At 39.8% G+C, this 21,757-nt stretch overlaps 1 protein-coding gene across 5 annotated transcripts in view; it reads left to right on the top strand.

Moving 5' to 3' along the window:
* Positions 1–21,757, top strand: part of RBFOX1 (RNA binding fox-1 homolog 1) — a 363,548-nt gene that overhangs the window by 270,466 nt on the left and 71,325 nt on the right. For 4 of the 5 annotated variants that reach the window (XM_040440370.1, XM_040440372.1, XM_040440369.1 and 1 more), the window contains exon 10: positions 17,101–17,165. In XM_040440370.1, the coding sequence (XP_040296304.1) occupies positions 17,101–17,165 (65 nt within the window). Of the gene's footprint in view, positions 1–17,100; positions 17,166–21,757 lie in introns of those variants that run through there. The other variant, XM_040440371.1, reaches the window with a different exon arrangement.

Genomic DNA, 21,757 nt, shown 5'->3' with positions numbered 1-21,757 from the left:
GTGGTTTCACCCACATAGAAAAGATGACACGGGCATTCTAATAAATACACAACATACGAGGAGTCACAAGTCAGATAATGTTTGATCACATATTCGACTTCTGTCCGTGGATGTGAAATAGTAGCACCCCTCAACATAAATGGGGAATTCACACATCCATGGCAAGGAAAGCAGTCCTTCTTTGATGCACCACAATAAGTACTGAACGAGACATTATTTTTGCCGATGTCTGCCCGCACCAAGTGATCCTTAATGTTACATGTGCGCCTATAAGACATCAATGGAGGATTAACAAGCTCAGGAATATGTTTAAAATTGCTGCCCAAAATAAGCCAGTGTTTGTTCAGAATACCACTGATCCTATTACTCAGGTTACGATACACATGTGAGGATTCATGACATGGGTTTGTCCTATTTTATTGATATATGATTAGGCACAGATGCACTTTATATATGAATTATTGGAAATTATGTATTTGACACAGAATTATGGATATGAAAGATTATTTATTGTAATCACAATCACTTTGCAATAATGTTGTACTTTGCATATATGTAGCACATGGAAATTATGTTTTTAATCATGTTTTTCACTGTATATTTACATTTATTCATTGATGACCAATTATGTAATACTGATGAGATCTACCTATTTAAATATGTTGTGAGCACTATATTCACTAGCTTGACAAAGGCTCCATTGAGAGAGCTGAAATGCTGCATTGCTGTTGGGTGTAATAAAATCCACCTTTTTCATCACAAGACCGGAGTGCTGCCCTCATTTCATCGATTTTGTTCTACTGTCCCTGGTCCAGGAATTAAAGTGGGATTTGCACCTGGCAACCTAAAGAGTGCTGCTGCTTGGTTTTCGTTTATATATATATATATATATATATATATATATATAAACAGATGTATCCAAGCTATAATTGACTCTGATAACACATTACAGAGCATTTATGTAAAACAGGGTTCATTAGGGGAGGTTACAGCCTGGCCTGGGTAATAGGAACAATCCCATTAGACCTTGCTGCACTGACTCTGGATCCAAATTGCCATTATATAGCTCTGCAATTCCTGCAAACCGTTCTTGTTATTGGGGTGCAAGTGCTGTTTGTTAAAGGCATTAACAGGGTTTATTACAAGGAAATATTTCTATGTCTTTTTTGCCCTTGCTCTGATGCAGCTTCATTCATAAAATGTGTACTCCGCTGCTGCCTTATTCATAAAATGTGTAATTCCAGCAAACCGTTCTTGTTATTGCAAGTGCTGTTTGATACAGGCATTAACATGGTTTATTACAAAGAAATATTTCTATGTCTTATTTGCCCTTGTGCGGTGCAGTTATATGTTATAAAACATTTTTTGACTAGTATTAATGGGAAATAAGGAGCTTATTAGCCGTTGTGTGGTAAAGTGCGAAAATTAAAGCCCTTTTTATTAGTATTAGTGGCACAAAAAAAACTTTTTTTGCCGTTCAGCGGTGCAGTTATATGTTCTAAAGCCATTTTTGTTGTGTATTAGTGCAAAAGAAAATGTATTTGCCCTTTAGCGGTGCAGTTGTATGCTATAAAGCCTTTTGTGTTGTGTATAAGTGGAAAAAAGAAAAATATATTTGCCGTTCAGTGGTGCAGTTATATGTTCTAAAGCCATTGTCTGGAGTGTATAAGTGGAAAAAAGAAAAATATATTTGCCGTTCAGCGGTACAGTTATATGTACTAAAGCCTTTTGTGGAGTTTATAAGAGGAAAAAAGAAATATATATTTTCCATTCAGCGGAGAAGTTATATGTTTTAAAGCCTTTTGTGTCGTGTATAAGTGGGGGGAAAAAAGAGCCTATTTGCCATTCGGCAAGCCCTTTTTGTCATGTATTAGTGTCAAAAAATATATGTATATATATTTACCATTCAGTGGTGCAGTTATATGTTCTAAAGCACTTTTTTGCGTGTATTAGAGGCACAAAAAAAGTATTTGCCGTTGTGTGGTGAAGTGAGAAAATTACAGTATTTTTGGGCGTGTATTAGTGGAAAAAAAAGAGGTTATTAGCCGATGTGTGGTGAAGTGAGAAAATTACATACTTTTTTGGGGTGTTTTAATTTCCTTTTTATTTAATTATTTGATCTAACAGTATGTCAGACAGAGAAGTGCCAGGCCTTGCACAGGGTTGAGGCAGAGGCTTAAATGTTTCTGGCGCAGGCATAGGTCGCAGCACAGTAAGGGGGCGTGGCAGCAGGAGTCGCAGGGAGAGGCCTGAGCTCCCGGTGTCATCTAGCAGTTGTGTATTGACCAGTAACCAAGCGGTTCTTGAATGGTTGACTCGGTCATCTCTGTTTTGGATCCACTCCTGTTCTTTTGGGCATTAGTAGTACTGATGGATTACTGATCAAATGCTTACCGAGTGAAGGCGGATGCTCACCAGACAGGATCAGTTTTTTTGGGGTTATTGTTCTGACGGATCAGAGGAAGGGCAAAATAATCATTGACGTCAACTCAAACTTACTGTCAACACCCTCTCCACTTTGTCGGGAGGGGCTCTAGTTGTATAAGCGTTTAATAGAACAAGTTCTGTAGACATCTATGTGGAATCAGCTGACGGCAGTGTAAAAGGAGTGCACTTCTTGGCGCTAAAATCGACCTGTAAGTCTGAGTGCATACTTTAGTTATTTGGTCAGTTTTGGCCCCGTGACTGCCCAAATAAGTAAAGCGTGCAGTGATTCTAAGAGCTACACCTGTCATCTGCATGTCATACTGACTCACAGTATTATTTCACTACCACAGCATACTCCCTATGCGTGTAACTGCAAGGCACAGTGTTCTAGACCACTATAAAGGCTCTCTGTAGGAAGAAAATAGCCGTTTTCTTAACGCGATTCGCCGCAAATAAATTCGGATCAAACAAAATGTTTTCGAAAAACGTCGGCTTACCGGCAGAATCGAATTTTTTTTAAATTTGCTCATCTCTATTAGTGATCTAAATAATGCTGTAAGCTTGTTCTTAGATTGAAAATAAGCTGCTAATGCTTTTTTTTTTATAATCTTTTCTTTCTTTTCTATCACTGATCTGGAGACGTAGCCTGATAGTGTTTTGTTATACTGTAAATCTCTGTGTTAGTACAATGACAATAAAATTGAGTTGAATATACTGTATATAAGTATAGTGTTGTAAAGTCTGAAGGCCACAGGAAATGTATCCTTAGAGACAATGGGGTGATGAGTTCTAATTGGAACTTAAATGTTGTTTGTTTTATATATGGAGAATGGTCTCTGTTTGTTAATTGGCATGCTGAGATCATCTTGAAATGGTTGATATAACATTGTGGTCCACTGAACAAGAAGCTCTGCTGTTTTCACAGTTTGATAATTAATGCATCACTGAACACAATTCTTTGAAATACATGTTTTTGTTTGTCCTCTGCTTAAATGAATAGCCACAATTACTATTACATACAAATGAATGTTAATTTGACAAAAAAGTAAAAAAAAAAAAATTACCAATTTGAAAACTACTATTTTTTTAATCTTGCACTACAAAATAGCACACTTACCATGAAGTACAGTGGTAATTTTGAGTGTGATATCTGCTTTCAAAAGTTAAAAAATCTACAGATTATTGGAAGTTAAAGAGAGTTGTCTACTAAAAACATTAATGGTATATCACTATAATATACAGTCAGGTGCATAAATATTGGGACATCAACACAATTCTAACATTTTTGGCTCTATACACCACCACAATGGATTTGAAATGAAACGAACAAGATGTGCTTTAACTGCAGACTGTCAGCTTTAATTTGAGGGTATTTACATCCAAATCAGGTGAACGGTGTAGGAATTACAACAGTTTGCATCTGTGCCTCCCACTTGTTAAGGGACCCAAATTAATGGAACAGAATAATAATCATAAATCAAACTTTCACTTTTTAATACTTGGTTGCAAATCCTTTGCAGTCAATTACAGCCTGAAGTCTGGAATGCATAGACATCACCAGACGCTGGGTTTCATTCCTGGTGATGCTCTGCCAGGCCTCTACTGCAATCGCCATCAGTTCCTGCTTGTTCTTGGGGCATTTTCCTTTCAGTTTTGTCTTCAGCAAGTGAAATGCATGCTCAATCGGATTCAGGTCAGGTGATTGACTCGGCCATTGCATAACATTCCACTTCTTTCCCTTAAAAAACTCTTTGGTTGCTTTTGCAGTATGCTTTGGGTCATTGTCAATCTGCACTGTGAAGCTCCGTCCAATGAGTTCTGAAGCATTTGACTGTATATGAGCAGATAATATTGCCCGAAACACTTCAGAATTCGTCCTGCTGCTTTTGTCAGCAGTCACATCATCAATAAATACAAGAGAACCAGTTCCATTGGCAGCCATACATGCCCACGCCATGACACTACCACCACCATGCTTCACTGATGAGGTGGTATGCTTAGGATCATGAGCAGTTATTTTCCTTCTCCATACTCTTCTCTTCCCATCACTCTGGTACAAGTTGATCTTAGTCTCATCTGTCCATAGGATGTTGTTCCAGAACTGTAAAGGCTTTTTTAGATGTTGTTTGGCAAACTCTAATCTGGCCTTCCTGTTTTTGAGGCTCACCAATGGTTTACATCTTGTGGTGAACCCTCTGTATTAACTCTGGTGAAGTCTTCTCTTGATTGTTGACTTTGACACACATACACCTACCTCCTGGAGAGTGTTCTTGATCTGGGCAACTGTTGTGAAGACCGTTTTCTTCACCAGGGAAATAATTCTTTGATCATCGTCTTTTGGTGTTGCTGAGCTCACCGATGCGTTACTTCTTTTTAAGAATGTTCCAAACAGTTGTTTTGGCCACGCCTAATGTTCTTGCTATCTCTCTGATGGGTTTGTTTTGTTTTGTCAGCCTAATGATGGCTTGCTTCACTGATAGTGACAGCTTTTTGGATCTCATCTTGAGAGTTAACAGCAACAGATTCCAAATGCAAATAGCACACTTGAAATGAAATCTGACCTTTTATCTGCTCATTGTAATTGGGATAATGAGGGAATAACACACACCTGGCCATGGAACAGCTGAGAAGCCAATTGTCCCATTACTTTTGGTCCCTTAATCAGTGGGAGGCACATATGCAAACTGTTGTAATTCCTACACTGTTCAATTGATTTGGATGTAAATACCCTCAAGTTAATGCTGACAGTCTGCGGTTAACCACCTCAGCCCCTAGTGCTTAAACACCCTGAAAGACCAGGCCACTTTTTACACTTCTGACCTACACTACTTTCACCGTTTATTGCTCGGTCATGCAACTTACCACCCAAATGAATTTTACCTCCTTTTCTTCTCACTAATAGAGCTTTCATTTGGTGGTATTTCATTGCTGCTGACATTTTTACTTTTTTTGTTATTAATCGAAATTTAACGATTTTTTTGCAAAAAAATGACATTTTTCACTTTCAGTTGTAAAATTTTGCAAAAAAAACGACATCCATATATAAATTTTGCTCTAAATTTATTGTTCTACATGTCTTTGATAAAAAAAAAATGTTTGGGTAAAAAAAAAATGGTTTGGGTAAAAGTTATAGCGTTTACAAACTATGGTACAAAAATGTGAATTTCCGCTTTTTGAAGCAGCTCTGACTTTCTGAGCACCTGTCATGTTTCCTGAGGTTCTACAATGGCCAGACAGTACAAACACCCCACATATGACCCCATTTCGGAAAGTACACACCCTAAGGTATTCGCTGATGGGCATAGTGAGTTCATAGAACTTTTTATTTTTTGTCACAAGTTAGCGGAAAATGATGATTTTTTTCTTTTTTTTTTTTTTCTTACAAAGTCTCATATTCCACTAACTTGTGACAAAAAATAAAAACTTCCATGAACTCACTATGCCCATCACGAAATACCTTGGGGTCTCTTCTTTCCAAAATGGGGTCACTTGTGGGGTAGTTATACTGCCCTGGCATTCTAGGGGCCCAAATGTGTGGTAAGGAGTTTGAAATCAAATTCTGTAAAAAATGACCTGTGAAATCCGAAAGGTGCTCTTTGGAATATGGGCCCCTTTGCCCACCTAGGCTGCAAAAAAGTGTCACACATCTGGTATCTCTGTACTCAGGAGAAGGTGAGAAATGTGTTTTGGGGTGTCATTTTACATATACCCATGCTGGGTGAGAGAAATATTTTGGCAAAATACAACTTTTCCCATTTTTTTATACAAAGTTGGCATTTGACCAAGATATTTATCTCACCCAGCATGGGTATATGTAAAAAGACACCCCAAAACACATTCCTCAACTTCTCCTGAATACAGAGATACCAGATGTGTGACACTTTTTTGCAGCCTAGGTGGGCAAAGGGGCCCATATTCCAAACAGCACCTTTCGGATTTCACAGGTCATTTTTTACAGAATTTGATTTCAAACTCCTTACCACACATTTGGGCCCCTAGAATGCCAGGGCAGTATAACTACCCCACAAGTGACCCCATTTTGGAAAGAAGACACCCCAAGGTATTCCGTGAGGGGCATGGCGAGTTCCTAGAATTTTTTATTTTTTGTCGCAAGTTAGTGGAAAATGCTGATTTATTTATTTATTTTTTCATACAAAGTCTCATATTCCACTAACTTATGACAAAAAATAAAAACTTCCATGAACTCACTATGCCCATCAGCGAATACCTTGGGGTCTCTTCTTTCCAAAATGGGGTCACTTGTGGGGTAGTTATACTGCCCTGGCATTCTAGGGGCCCAAATGTGTGGTAAGGAGTTTGAAATCAAATTCTGTAAAAAATGACGAGTGAAATCCGAAAGGTGCTCTTTGGAATGTGGGCCCCTTTGCCCACCTAGGCTGCAAAAAAGTGTCACACATCTGGTATCTCCGTATTCAGTAGAAGTTGGGGAATGTGTTTTGGGGTGTCTTTTTACATATACCCATGCTGGGTGAGATAAATATCTTGGTCAAATGCCAACTTTGTATAAAAAAATGGGAAAAGTTGTCTTTTGCCAAGATATTTCTCTCACCCAGCATGGGTATATGTAAAATGACACCCCAAAACACATTCCCCACCTTCTCCTGAGTACGGAGATACCAGATGTGTGACACTTTTTTGCAGCCTAGGTGGGCAAAGGGGCCCATATTCCAAAGAGCACCTTTCGGATTTCACTCGTCATTTTTTACAGAATTTGATTTCAAACTCCTTACCACCCATTTGGGCCCCTAGAATGCCAGGGCAGTATAACTACCCCACAAGTGACCCCATTTTGGAAAGAAGAGACCCCAAGGTATTCGCTGATGGGCATAGTGAGTACATGGAAGTTTTTATTTTTTGTCACAAGTTAGTGGAATATGAGACTTTGTATGAAAAAAAAAATAAAAAATAAAAATCATCATTTTCCACTAACTTGTGACAAAAAATAAAAAATTCTAGGAACTCGCCATGCCCCTCACGGAATACCTTGGGGTGTCTTCTTTCCAAAATGGGGTCACTTGTGGGGTAGTTATACTGCCCTGGCATTTTCCAGGGGCCCTAATGTGTGGTAAGTAGGTAAATGACCAGTGAAATCCGAAAGGTGCTCTTTGGAATGTGGGCCCCTTTGCCCACCTAGGCTGCAAAAAAGTGTCGCACATCTGGTATCGCCGTATTCAGGAGACGTTGGGGAATGTGTTTTGGGGTGTCTTTTTACATATACCCATGCTGGGTGAGAGAAATATCTTGGCAAAAGACAACTTTTTCCATTTTTTTATACAAAGTTGGCATTTGACCAAGATATTTATCTCACCCAGCATGGGTATATGTAAAATGACACCCCAAAACACATTGCCCAACTTCTCCTGAGTACGGCGATACCAGATGTGTGACACTTTTTTGCAGCCTAGATGCGCAAAGGGGCCCAAATTCCTTTTAGGAGGGCATTTTTAGACATTTGGATACCAGACTTCTTCTCACGCTTTGGGGCCCCTAGAATGCCAGGACAGTATAAATACCCCACATGTGACCCCATTTTGGAAAGAAGACACCCCAAGGTATTCAATGAGGGGCATGGCGAGTTCATAGAAAATTTTTTTTTTTGGCACAAGTTAGCGGAAATTGATATTTTTTATTTTTTTCTCACAAAGTCTCCCGTTCCGCTAACTTGGGACAAAAATTTCAATCTTTCATGGACTCAATATGCCCCTCACGGAATACCTGGGGGTGTCTTCTTTCCGAAATGGGGTCACATGTGGGGTATTTATACTGCCCTGGCATTCTAGGGGCCCTAAAGCGTGAGAAGAAGTCTGGAATATAAATGTCTAAAAAATTTTACGCATTTGGATTCCGTGAGGGGTATGGTGAGTTCATGTGAGATTTTATTTTTTGTCACAAGTTAGTGGAATATGTGACTTTGTAAGAAAAAAAAAAAAATTCCGCTAACTTGGGCCAAAGAAAAGACTGAATGCAGCCTTACAGGGGGGGATCAATGACAGGGGGGTGATCAATGACAGGGGGGTGATCAGGGAGTCTATATGGGGTGATCACCCAACTGTCATTGATCACCCCCCTGTAAGGCTGCATTCAGACGTCCGTATGATTTTTACGGATCCGATCAGTCTATCAGTGGATCCGTAAAAATCATGCGGACATCTGAATGGAGCTTTACAGGGGGGTGATCAATGACAGAGGGGTAATCAATGACAGGGGGGTGATCAGGGAGTCTATATGGGGTGATCACCACAGTCATTGATCACTCCCCTGTAAGGCTGCATTCAGACGTCCGTATGATTTTTACGGATCCGATCAGTCTATCAGTGGATCCGTAAAAATCATGCGGACATCTGAATGGAGCTTTACAGGGGGGTGATCAATGACAGAGGGGTAATCAATGACAGGGGGGTGATCAGGGAGTCTATATGGGGTGATCACCTCCGTCATTGATCACTCCCCTGTAAGGCTGCATTCAGACGTCCGTATGATTTTTACGGATCCGATCAGTCTATCAGTGGATCCGTAAAAATCATGCGGACATCTGAATGGAGCTTTACAGGGGGGTGATCAATGACAGAGGGGTAATCAATGACAGGGGGTGATCAGGGAGTCTATATGGGGTGATCACCACAGTCATTGATCACTCCCCTGTAAGGCTGCATTCAGACGTCCGTATGATTTTTACGGATCCGATCAGTCTATCAGTGGATCCGTAAAAATCATGCGGACATCTGAATGGAGCTTTACAGGGGGGTGATCAATGACAGAGGGGTAATCAATGACAGGGGGTGATCAGGGAGTCTATATGGGGTGATCACCACAGTCATTGATCACGCCCCTGTAAGGCTGCATTCAGACGTCCGTATGATTTTTACGGATCCGATCAGTCTATCAGTGGATCCGTAAAAATCATGCGGACATCTGAATGGAGCTTTACAGGGGGGTGATCAATGACAGGGGGGTAATCAATGACAGGGGGGTGATCAGGGAGTCTATATGGGGTGATCACCACAGTCATTGATCACTCCCCTGTAAGGCTCCATTCAGACGTCCGTATTTTTACGGATCCGATCAGTCTATCAGTGGATCCGTAAAAATCATGCGGACATCTGAATAGAGCTTTACAGGGGGGTGATCAATGACAGAGGGGTAATCAATGACAGGGGGGTGATCAGGGAGTCTATATGGGGTGATCACCACAGTCATTGATCACTCCCCTGTAAGGCTGCATTCAGACGTCCGTATGATTTTTACGGATCCGATCAGTCTATCAGTGGATCCGTAAAAATCATGCGGACATCTGAATGGAGCTTTACAGGGGGGTGATCAATGACAGGGGGGTGATCAGGGAGTCTATATGGGGTGATCACCTCCGTCATTGATCACTCCCCTGTAAGGCTGCATTCAGACGTCCGTATGATTTTTACGGATCCGATCAGTCTATCAGTGGATCCGTAAAAATCATGCGGACATCTGAATGGAGCTTTACAGGGGGGTGATCAATGACAGGGGGGTAATCAATGACAGGGGGGTGATCAGGGAGTCTATATGGGGTGATCAGGGGTGATCAAGGGCTAATAAGGGGTTAATAAGTGACGGGGGGGAGGGGTGTAGTGTAGTGGTGCTTGGTGCAACATATTACTGAGCTGCCTGTGTCCTCTGGTGGTCGATCCAAACAAAGGGGACCACCAGAGGACCAGGTAGCAGGTATATTAGACGCTGTTATCAAAACAGCGTCTAATATACCTGTTAGGGGTTAAAAAAATCACATCTCCAGCCTGCCAGCGAACGATCGCCGCTGGCAGGCTGGAGATCCACTCGCTTACCTTCCGATCCTGTGAACGCGCGCGCCTGTGTGCGCGCGTTCACAGGAAATCTCGCGTCTCGCGAGAGGACGCACCGGCGCGTCCACCCAGAACAACAGGACCGCCGCAAAGACGCAATCCTGCGTACGGCGGTCCTGAGGAGGTTAAAGCACATCTTGTTCGTTTCATTTCAAATCCATTGTGGTGGTGTATAGAGCCAAAAATGTTAGAATTGTGTCGATGTCCCAATATTTATGCACCTGACTGTACCTTTAAAAGTCCAATTAGTGGGAGTATGACCACTGTGATTCCCTGCTTACCAAGAATGAAGGCCATATTGTTAGCCAATAACTATAACGGCTGATATGGCCTCTAAAAGAGCTTGGTCCTAAAGCAGTTGATATACAGTGCCTTGCAAAAGTATTCACCCCCTTGACTTTTTTCATATTTTGGTGCCTCACAACATGGAATTAACATGGATTGTTTGCGGATTTGCATCATTTAATTTACAGAACATGCCGACAACTTTGAAGATTTTTTTTTATTTTTTATTGTGAATAAAACAACAAATAGGACAAAATAACAGAAAAAGTCAATATGCATAACTATTCACCCCCCTAAAGTCAATTCTTTGTAGAGCCACCTTTTGCGGAAATCACAGCTCCAAGTCGCTTTGGATAAGTCTATATGAACTTGCCACATCTTACCACTGGTATTTTTGTCGATTCCTTCTTGCAAAACTGCTCCAGCTCCTTCAAGTTGGATGGTTTGCGCTTGTGAACAGCAATCTTTAAGTCTCACCACAGATTTTCTATTGGATTGAGACCTGGGCTTTGACTAGGCCATTCTAACACATTTACATGTTTCCCCGTAAACCACTCAAGTGTTGCTATAGCAGTGTGTTTGGTGTCATTGTCCTGCTGGAAGGTGAACCTCCGTCCTAGCCTCAAATCACGCACAGAGTGGTACAGGTTTTGCTCAAGAATATCCCTGTATTTAGCACCATCCATCTTTCCTTACAGCATGATGCTACCACCATGTTTGGTGTTCTTTGGGTGATGTGATGTGTTGGGTTTGCGCCAGACATAGCGTTTTCTTTGATGGAAGAAAAGTTAAATTTTAGTCTCATCAGACCAGAGCACCTTCCTCCATACTTTTTGGGAGTCTCCCACATGCCTTTTCGCAAACTCACAACGTGCCTTTTTTTCTGAAAGTAATGGCTTTCTTCTGGCCACTCTGCCATGAAGCCCAACTCCATGGAGCGTACGGCTTATTGTCGTCCTATGTACAGATACTCCAGTCTCTGCTGTGAAACTATGCAGGTCCTCCAGGGTTACCTTAGGTGTCTGTGCTGCCTCTCTGATTAATGCCCTCTTTGCCCGGTCAGTGAGTTTTGGTGGGCGGCCCTCTCTTGGCAGGGTTACTGTTGTACACCAAAAAAGGCCAGTCCGGATCGGAAACAATAAATATCTTTATTCATTCATATTACATAAAACACAGTTAAAATTATGTTAGTGGTGCAACAACACACGGGGCAATTAAATTGTGGTGCAACAACACACGGGGCAAATAAATTGCCACACAGGAGATAGCCAGAAATATCAATAAATGTAAAACAAACATTAATAGAGATGTGGGGTCACCGCACAACATATCATGAAATCATTACATAAAGTGCAAAGTGCTATACTGCGGATGGATAATTTCAAATCTCCAGAGTCTCTACATTGACACAAATGTACCTGTAAATGAAGTCTGTATCTCCCTCGTCCCGATGTGCGTTTCGCCTAATGCTTCATCAGGTGGTAGGTTTACTGCTGTGCCATGTTCTTTCCATTTGGTTATGATAGATTTGATGGTGCTCCTGGGGATCATCAAAGATTTTGATTTTTTTTATAACCTAACTCTGACTTGTACTTCTCAACAACATTGTCCCTTACTTGTTTGGAGAGTTCCTTGGTCTTCATGGCAGTGTTTGGTTAGTGATGCCTCTTGCTTAGGTGTTGCAGCCTCTGGGGCCTTTCAAAAAAGGTGTGTATATGTAATGACAGATCATGTGACACTTAGATTGCACACAGGTAGACGCCATTTCACTAATTATGTGACTTCTGAAGGTAATTGGTTGCACCAGAGCTTTTTATGGGCTTCCTAACAAAGGGGGTGAATACATACGCACATGACAATTTTCTGTTTTCTATTTCTAAACAATAGTTTTATTTATATAATTTTCTCATTTCACTTCACTAACTTAGATTATTGTGTTCTGATCCATCACATAAAATTCAGATTAACAAAACATTGAACTTAAGGCTGTAATGTAACAAAATACAAAAAAAGTCAAGGGGGTGAATTCTTTTGCAAGGCAATGTAACATTTTTTTCCATTCAAAATCTTCATGTGCCACAAGTTGTCCCTTGATTATAATTTACACTAATTTGAGAGCACACATATTCAAAAAATCTAATTTTATTATATACCATGATTACATTATAGACACAATAAAACCCATAAGGGACATATGGAAACAATGTGTGTCCCTGATTACACTGAACTGGTAAGGACACAAAGGCAATAACATCAAATTATAACTATCATGGTTAAGTAACACTGCCCGAGTCCTACACCCACCCAGCATCCATCAATAACGCTCTAACTCAGAAGGCACAATGCCTGACTGAGTAATAGAGACACCCCCGGCCGGGAATGAGAACAGCAAGTCCCAAACACACTATTGCTCTTGAGCAGCCTACTAGCATGCACAAACATGGACACAACTGTGGGGATACCAACCAGCGATTAGGGTGTAATTCTCATCTAATCCTGCATCCATCCCAGTATGTACAATATATATATATGATTATATCCTATATAAGTTTATAAATAAATAAATAAATAAATAGATAGACGTGGACACAACAACACTGTGATTACATTAAAAGGATCGATATATTCAGTGTCAATACTAAAAATTGCATACAGCCATGCCTCCTATCCAGACCGACATCAGTGCAAATACATAAAATACACAAAGTACCCAAAACATGATATACATATATATAATAAATATTCATAAAAACCAATAGAAAAACAATTCATGTACATTTATGTCAGCGTTTACTGATCTAAAGTGCTAAGTGTATGTGCAAAAGTGATGGGTGCCGAACCCAATGTGCAAAAAGTGAGGGGTAAGTGACATGAAACGTGAAAGAAAATAAAAAGAAAAGGAAACCGTGCCAAAGTGCAAGTGCAGAAGTGCAACTTCTATATGATTAATAGAGATGGCCTTGCGGTTCGCCCGGTGGTCGTTTTGCAGCGAACTTTGCATGTTCGCGATTCGCCGAACATGCAAACATATGGAGATATTCGCGCCCGCCATATTCTTTTCAATTGTGAAGAACTTTGACCCATGACACATCCATCAGGTGGTACAGGACAGCCAATTGAGACATTTCAGCACATGGACATACCCCCTACCTTATAAATAAACCTGATCTGGCCGCCATTTTACATTCAGTGTTTTGCCACTGTAGGGAGAGGTTGCTGTGTGGAGCAGAGACAGGCTGTTAGGGACACCAAACGCTAGCTAATAGGGCCACAAAAGTCCTTTTAAGGACTGGTATATGTGTGCTATCAATAGGTGTGATACACAGAGGGTTGCGATATTCTTATAATATACTTTTGTAATGAGTCAAAAACACATATATCTATATAGTGATCACCTGGAAGTCAGGGGCCTAGGGGCTAGGGGCTTACTAGGGCCATTTTTATATAGGGTAATGTTCCGGACTGGGTCGCTTTTATCAGGGCGGGTGCCCTGTGGTTAGTCTATCAGGGCCAGAATAGCACCCCCTGTAGGGTAATATCAGGGACAGTTCTTTGCCCACCCTGTCCTTCAATACCACATCATCATCTAGTCCAGGGATTGATGTTTTTTGCTTTCCCTCTGGGATTCATGGATGTGCACTGGAACCCCCCGAATTGTGGTAGAACATATGGTTTCTCATTTAGTGCCGCCGAGCACCTGATTTAGTGCCGCCGAGCACTTGTTATTGCCTACTACATCTATGCTTTTTGCTTAACTTTAATAATTTCATTTATTTTCATTTTGATGGATATCTTTTCCATTCACACGTCCGCAAAATGGGTCCGCATCTGTTCCGCAGCCCCTCTCGTTTTCAATAGGGCCGGAATGTGCTGTCCACATCCACATTTGCAGATCCGCACTTCCGCATCCGTGCTTCCGTTTCCGCAAAAAAATAGAACATTGCCGGTGTCCATGTTTTGCGGATCCGCAAAATACTTACGGACGTGTGAATGGACCCTCATAGTAACATCATTAAAGGTTACGTTTTATCTTTATGTATATTCTAATGGATTGCCTTCCTTGTACAATGTTATAATATACTTTCTATGTTAGAAAGTATATTATAGTGCATTTGTATGGTGCGGCAGTTGTGTGCGGTTCTGCTGCGATACTGCAGGTATATAGAGGGACAAGCGTTATTGGAACAAATAATTTCTACTGGTGTGATATACCAGTTGCCCCCCCAAAAAAATGATTGAAGCCGGGTGTTATATACCAAAATACTTTCTTTATAGTGCATTTGGGTACTGTATAGTGCATTTGCGCATGCGGGTACGTGAAAATTATATTGCCGATATTTCGCATTGAAAAAAATAATGAATGGAGATCTCAAATTCAAATAATACATCTAGTATGTCACTGTCCATGTTGTGGGACTATTTGTGCACTTCTAGTAATTATTTCTTGGCTGCAAATATGAGCTGAAGGTTTTTCAGGTTCGCCTGCCATTAAAATGAACTTGCGGTTCGCGAACATTTGATCGCCTTTGCGCGATCGCGTTCGCGAACCGTCCCGACAGATGTTCGTCCATCACTAATGATTAATTCTCATGCATCTTATACTGTACCCCGACATATAATTTATCACAGCTAGTGCATATAAATACAATACCCTATATTAAATACAGTAGTACATACAGTGCAATTCATGGCTGTAGCTAGTGTCCACATCCCCTCTTAAAGCTATAAATAACCAATCATACATGTAACACTAGATAACAATGAATATCATGTCTCTTATTGATTGAGGCCGAAGGTCACCCCCTGGGGGTCCAGGACACCACTTCCTCTGGGGTCCACCAGGAGCTGTTATCAAACGATGAAGGCTACAATCATCTTAGGAGAGTTGTACGGTCCAAAATGGAAACTATAATTAGATCAACAGATATTAGTGGGGATAATGAGGTGATAATCCCTTGATTATAATGAAGCCTAGAAAATAAAAGACAGATTAAATACTGTTTATTGATAACAGATGTCCCTAACGAATACATCAAAATGGGCCTCCACACAATTTCCCACGATCATAAGTGAGGAAATCTATTATTTTTTTGTTTGTCACTTTCCCCTTCTAATTAGGTAATTGTGGCACTTGCTTGTAGACAACTAAGTAGAATTCAGTAGAATCTGTTTGCATTGTGGATGGTACAGGAGGATGAAGGCAAAATGTGCTTTGGCCCTCTGATAGGCCCAATGGTGGCAGAGGCTGCCTTCAGACTATGTGTGCCCTTGGAATGGTTTATTGTAAATTCTTGAATTATCTACATAGAAAATAATGAAATTTGCAGGCTATCGACAAATAGCAAAAGACAAATTAGTTTCACTAACTCACATAATTGTGGTCTAGATGCATTAGTTTTTCAGTATGAATGAGAACCCTTGTATTGTGAAAACATCTATTCATAAAAGGCTACATTCATGTAGGGTTTCTACACTTTTTATGACATATGCAACAAGGGGGAGGGGCTTAGCAGAAAGAGGTGTGGCTTCACAGGAAAGGGTTGGACCTAAGATATGCCATTTTATGCCAAAAATGTGCTGTAATTCTGCCATAATAATCTGTCTTAAAGTAAGTCAATATTTGGCGTAAAGTCAAAGAGAATTGTCTATCCCTGCACCTGATTTATCACTAATCCTGAGCTAATATGATGAATCTGGTGAAGGTCTAGACAGCCTGTCTAAGCTTATGCTATCTTTAGGATTATTAAATCTGGGCCAATGCATGAATAGATCCTATTTCGAAAGTATGTCTGCAAATAACATTATCAAGCATACTATATCATTTAGCTTCTGAAATAGATTTAGTTACAGTTGTCAGACAGTTTTTTTTTGTTCTCTCTTCTTTTACAAACGTAACAATTTTTGTAGAGTAAAGTTTCTGTGGTAGATTTTTTTGCAGAAATGTGTGTATCCTATCTGAAGGAGGCTTTCAGAAATCAATACACATGCTGCGAAAACAACCTTAGGGCTCGTTCACACGAACGTATTTTGTGTTCCGTATATGGGCCGTTTTCTGCGTTCCGCATGCGGTCCCTATACGGAACCATTCATTTCAATGGGTCCGCAAAAGATGCGGACAGCACTCTGTGTGCTGTCCGCATCCCTTGCTCTGTTCCGTGGCCCCGCAAAAATTACGAGTCCTGTCCTATTCTTGTCCGTTTTGCGGCATTTCTATAATGGGCCTCCTGTTACGTTCCGCAAATTGCGAAAGGCACGCGGGTGGCATCCGGTTTTTTGCGGATCCGCAATTTGCGGACCGCAAAAAACGGCACGGTCGTGTGAACAAGCCCTTATTCAGATGTATGGAACAGATTTTTAGGTATCAATAAATCTGATTTATATGAATTGACCTAACATGTTTCACATGCTAATATTGGATTATAATAAAAATTTCCTGTAATTATGTCTTAACACAATGATATTAACATTTAACATTTTATGAACAACCAAAAAGAAAAAAAAGACGTTTAACATTCTTGCCATTTATTTTTAGGGTGGTTATGCTGCCTATCGATATGCTCAGCCTGCAACAGCCACAGCAGCTGCCTATAGTGACAGGTAAGGACTGTTCATATTACTTTTTATATGCTTCATTACTTCACCTTAAGGCTATACTGGGGTATTCAAATGGATTAAAAGTTAACATTAAAGGGTTACATAAAGAGAGGTTTGTGAGATGCACAGGACTGAAGAAAAATAAGGAGGAGGTGCTGCCAGTAAAGAGGATCCGCCCTTCCTCTAAAAGTGAATAAATAAGGATAAAAAGTATACTGGGCACACTCACTTATGCAGAATCATACATTTTATTGATAGACATATAAAGTAAAATACACTCAATAATACTAAGAACGCATGTAAAATAGAATCAATTAGTGTACATGAGCACAATAAAACCTATTAATCAGTGAATCGGGATAAGATAGATAAATGGCAATAAATAGATCTTAATAAATATAATAAATATAACCAGCCGTGGTGGGGCTGAAGATGTAATGTAATCAGTCCATGTACAACGAAAAAACAGGATATCCCGACTGGTGGCTAAAGTTGATTGGATGACTAGCCTCTCAAAGTCATTTGGAGTTCACATTCCTAACTCGTTGGAGGAGAGTGACAAATATTGTGATCAGAACACTTTACTTAAGTGAGCGTACTCGCGGCGTCCCGCTTATACTCACTGTGCAGTGTAATTTTTTTGTGCTTGTAGACTTGGAGGCCAATGACGTTCTAGGCTACTCCTGTAGTGGCTGGATGATGCTGTGCCTTTCTTCCCGTGTCCTTACAGTCCTCTGGCTATCGCTCCGTAGTGGCAAGGAGCCGGTAAGCACTGGGACTCGAAGTTGCTTTTCCCCACGTCGGCTGATCTGCGACACACTCCTGTATGTCCTCGTGTGTTGCGCTTGTAACCGCCGGCGTGTGAGGGTTTGGTAAGACACGGACTCCTCGATAGGTTAGAATTGCCGCACAGCTTTTGATGATTCCAGCATATACTTTCTGAGATTGCTCAGGGGGTCTTTCTTCATCAAACGCGTTTCGGGGTACTTGCCCCTTCCTCAGGCAAGTACCCCGAAACGCGTTTGGTGAAGAAAGACCCCCTGAGCAATCTCAGTAAGTATATGCTGGAATCATCAAAAGCTGTGCGGCAATTCTAACCTAACGAGGATTCCGTGTCTTACCAAACCCTCACACGCCGGCGGTTACAAGCGCAACACACGAGGACATACAGGAGTGTGTCGCAGATCAGCCGACGTGGGGAAAAGCAACTTCGAGTCCCAGTGCTTACCGGCTCCTTGCCACTACGGAGCGATAGCCAGAGGACTGTAAGGACACGGGAAGAAAGGCACAGCATCATCCAGCCACTACAGGAGTAGCCTAGAACGTCATTGGCCTCCAAGTCTACCAGCACAAAAGAATTACACTGCACAGTGAGTATAAGCGGGACGCCGCGAGTACGCTCACTTAAGTAAAGTGTTCTGATCACAATATTTGTCAGTCTCCTCCAACGAGTTAGGACTGTGAACTCCATATGACTTTGAGAGGCTAGTCATCCAATCAACTTTAGCCACCAGTCGGGATATCCTGTTTTTTCGCTGTACATGGACTGATTACATTACATCTTCAGCCCCACCACGGCTGGTTATATTTATTATATTTATTAAGATCTATTTATTGCCATTTATCTATCTTATCCCGATTCACTGATTAATAGGTTTTATTGTGCTCATGTACACTAATTGATTCTATTTTATATGCGTTCTTAGTATTATTGAGTGTATTTTACTTTATATGTCTATCAATAAAATGTATGATTCTGCATAAGTGAGTGTGCCCAGTATACTTTTTATCCTTATTAAAGGGTTACATGCTTATCACAATCTAAGCATCAATAATTTGGAGCCTTGTACATATATAAAAATGCTGCTAAAAAATGTATTTTATTATTTTAGTCTAGGGTCCCTTTAAAAGGAAACTTGTAAGGTGATTTCTTCTGCTTAATCTGAGTAGTATTTCATAAAAGGATAGTAACTGAGCTCTGTGCTATATCGGTCTATATTATTTCTGCATAAAAGGTAGATTCAATTCTGACAGGACCCCTAAGAGAGAAGAGGGACTGAGCATCCAGATTACCCTGCCCAAACGTTATGATTGACTTGTTGTATCAATCCTGTGCGTGGGCAGGACTCCTACCATCTCTCCTAGAAGTCCAGTTAGGATTTACTCAGAAATCCTGCTTCAAATTATATAATCCCATAAATCATAGAGTTTAGCTTCTCTTCCTCTACCATATTCTGGTCTCAGCATAGCAGAAATCACCTGACAGATTCACTTTAAACATCCAGATACAAAATATATATATAAACTACATTCCAGTTCAGTCAGACATGATTCACAATTAAAATTTTACAATACATTTATAACAGGTACTGTAAAAGTTTTTACATAAAGCATTTTATTTAAAAAAAATACTCCTGAAAAAAAGATTTACTGTGTTATGGCCTGTACAGTCCCGCCACTAGGCATAATATGTTTTATCAGTTTGTTTTTAGAGTATTCCTTTTCACTCATATATTACCTTCACAGTAAGTTAACACAGAAGATTCATCAAAAAATTCAGCTGCAGAATCTGATTTTAGCCCCACAAATCCTAATCCATGATTGGACACCCATTGTGGTTCAGAAATCCCAACAATGAGAGGTGTTTTCCACCTAGTTTTCTCTCATGGAATCTGCACAAAAATGTACTGTGCAAGCAAGACCTTACAGTTGTTCAAATTTTTGTGTGGTATATATATTCCATGAATTATACACAGATTATTTCATATTGGAGTTTGTAGCCCTTATACCAATTTATATGTACAATGTACATGTACAATGCTACTAAAATATAATCTGCTTAAAACACAATCTCAACATAAAACACTAATAATAATAAGAAATAATAATAATAACAATAATTCATATTTAAATAATTGTTACTGTTTACAACATTGTTTTTTTAACAGTTTCTTACTTAAAATTTATTTTTTACTTACATTTTAATATTAAACAACTCTTTTTAACACATTTTGAAGCAGCCATTTATATATATAAATTCGTTTTCTTTTTAAGTTATACATTAAACTCCAAATTACAAATTATACAAATGCTTCACAAAATGACATTTCTAAAGAGAATATACCGTAAAGGTAAGTTCATATGTGGCTTATTTGTTGTAGAAATCTCTATATATCATTCATCTGCATTGGGTTTGCAGAAATCCATGCAACAATTGGCTGCCATGTGTTGGCATTGCTTGGCCACATGCACAAAGCCTCATTGAGGGGTATAATCTAAAGACATTAGATTGCTGGATTACTGGATTTCTAATTACTCTTGTGAAGAAGGTTTCTGCATTGAAGGAGGTATTATCAGTCGGAATCCTACTAATCAGACCTTTATGATGAATCTAGATCATAGGACCACAGCCCATAACTACTTAAGCTATATTAAATATTACAATTGAAAACGTCCAAAAGTCTCTCCCTAGTGTTGCCTGCCAGTGCAAGTACCAGTTTCAGCATTAGTATGACTATATCCTTGATGCCACTAAGACTTAATAGTTAGGGCTGCCACTTGCTGCAAAGCTACATGCAAAGGACCCCAGAGAGACATATAGAGAACAAATTATTTAAAGGACTTGTGTTAACCATAGCATGGAAACATTTAGGTGATACTACTATTAACTTACAATTAACTTTGGCTGTTCTTCAGTTGAAGCTATTACACAAAACCATGTCAGCATGGATTTTCATTTCACGTTTTTAAGACTCACACTTCTTAACAGATAAAAAGGATCACCTACAAAAGCAGGCAGCACAAATAAGTATTGAAAAATAGTGGCTTCTATATGTGGCCTCACTCAACTATCCCCCCCCCCCCTCAATTTTTACACTCACAGGGATCCAATAAGGTTAAATATTAGAGATTATTTGGTTGTAGCATCATTCCAGAGAGCTCATGGTCAGTTAAGTTGGATGGACTCCAATCATAGGTAGCAAAACATATATGGTAATTCCTGCATCTGCTAAAACACCCTTTATGCCTATAAAAGGTTGAAAGATATTGCCTAGCATGGTCAAATATCTTGTCCTGAAAGTATTGGGCACAGTACTTAGAAAGTAGATGAATACTTCTGATGATTAAAAGTTTCACACAGATTCTATATTATTTTTCCAGTTACACTCAAAGAAAAATAAAAGATCAGTTCAGATGTTACCAAATATTGTTTCCTGCATTGCTACACACTAGAGTTGCCATTCCCATTTTTATATGGCTGTAATTTTCTAATTATCTATAACTAATATGCATACTATATACCCACACAGTGGAAAAAATATATATTAATATTCATTCTATTTTTTGTAAAATCATTTGATTACCCCCAATATATCCGAGCATATTTCTAGAACCCCAATTTCAAAAAAAGGTGTGACACTGTGTAAAATGTAAATAAATGTAAATAAAAAGACAATATAATGATTTGCAAATTTCATAGACCCATATTTTATTGACTATGGAATACGTATCAGATGCTGAAAGTAAAACATTTTACTAATGATCAGCCAACTGGGTTTGTGCTGCTTTGACAAACCCGGTTCGGTCATCTACAT

Source organism: Bufo bufo, chromosome 7 (genome assembly GCF_905171765.1).
Source record: "Bufo bufo chromosome 7, aBufBuf1.1, whole genome shotgun sequence".
Taxonomy (NCBI): domain Eukaryota; kingdom Metazoa; phylum Chordata; class Amphibia; order Anura; family Bufonidae; genus Bufo; species Bufo bufo.
The sequence above is the reverse complement of the archived record's forward strand: the minus strand, read 5'-3'. Positions and strand labels throughout refer to the sequence as shown.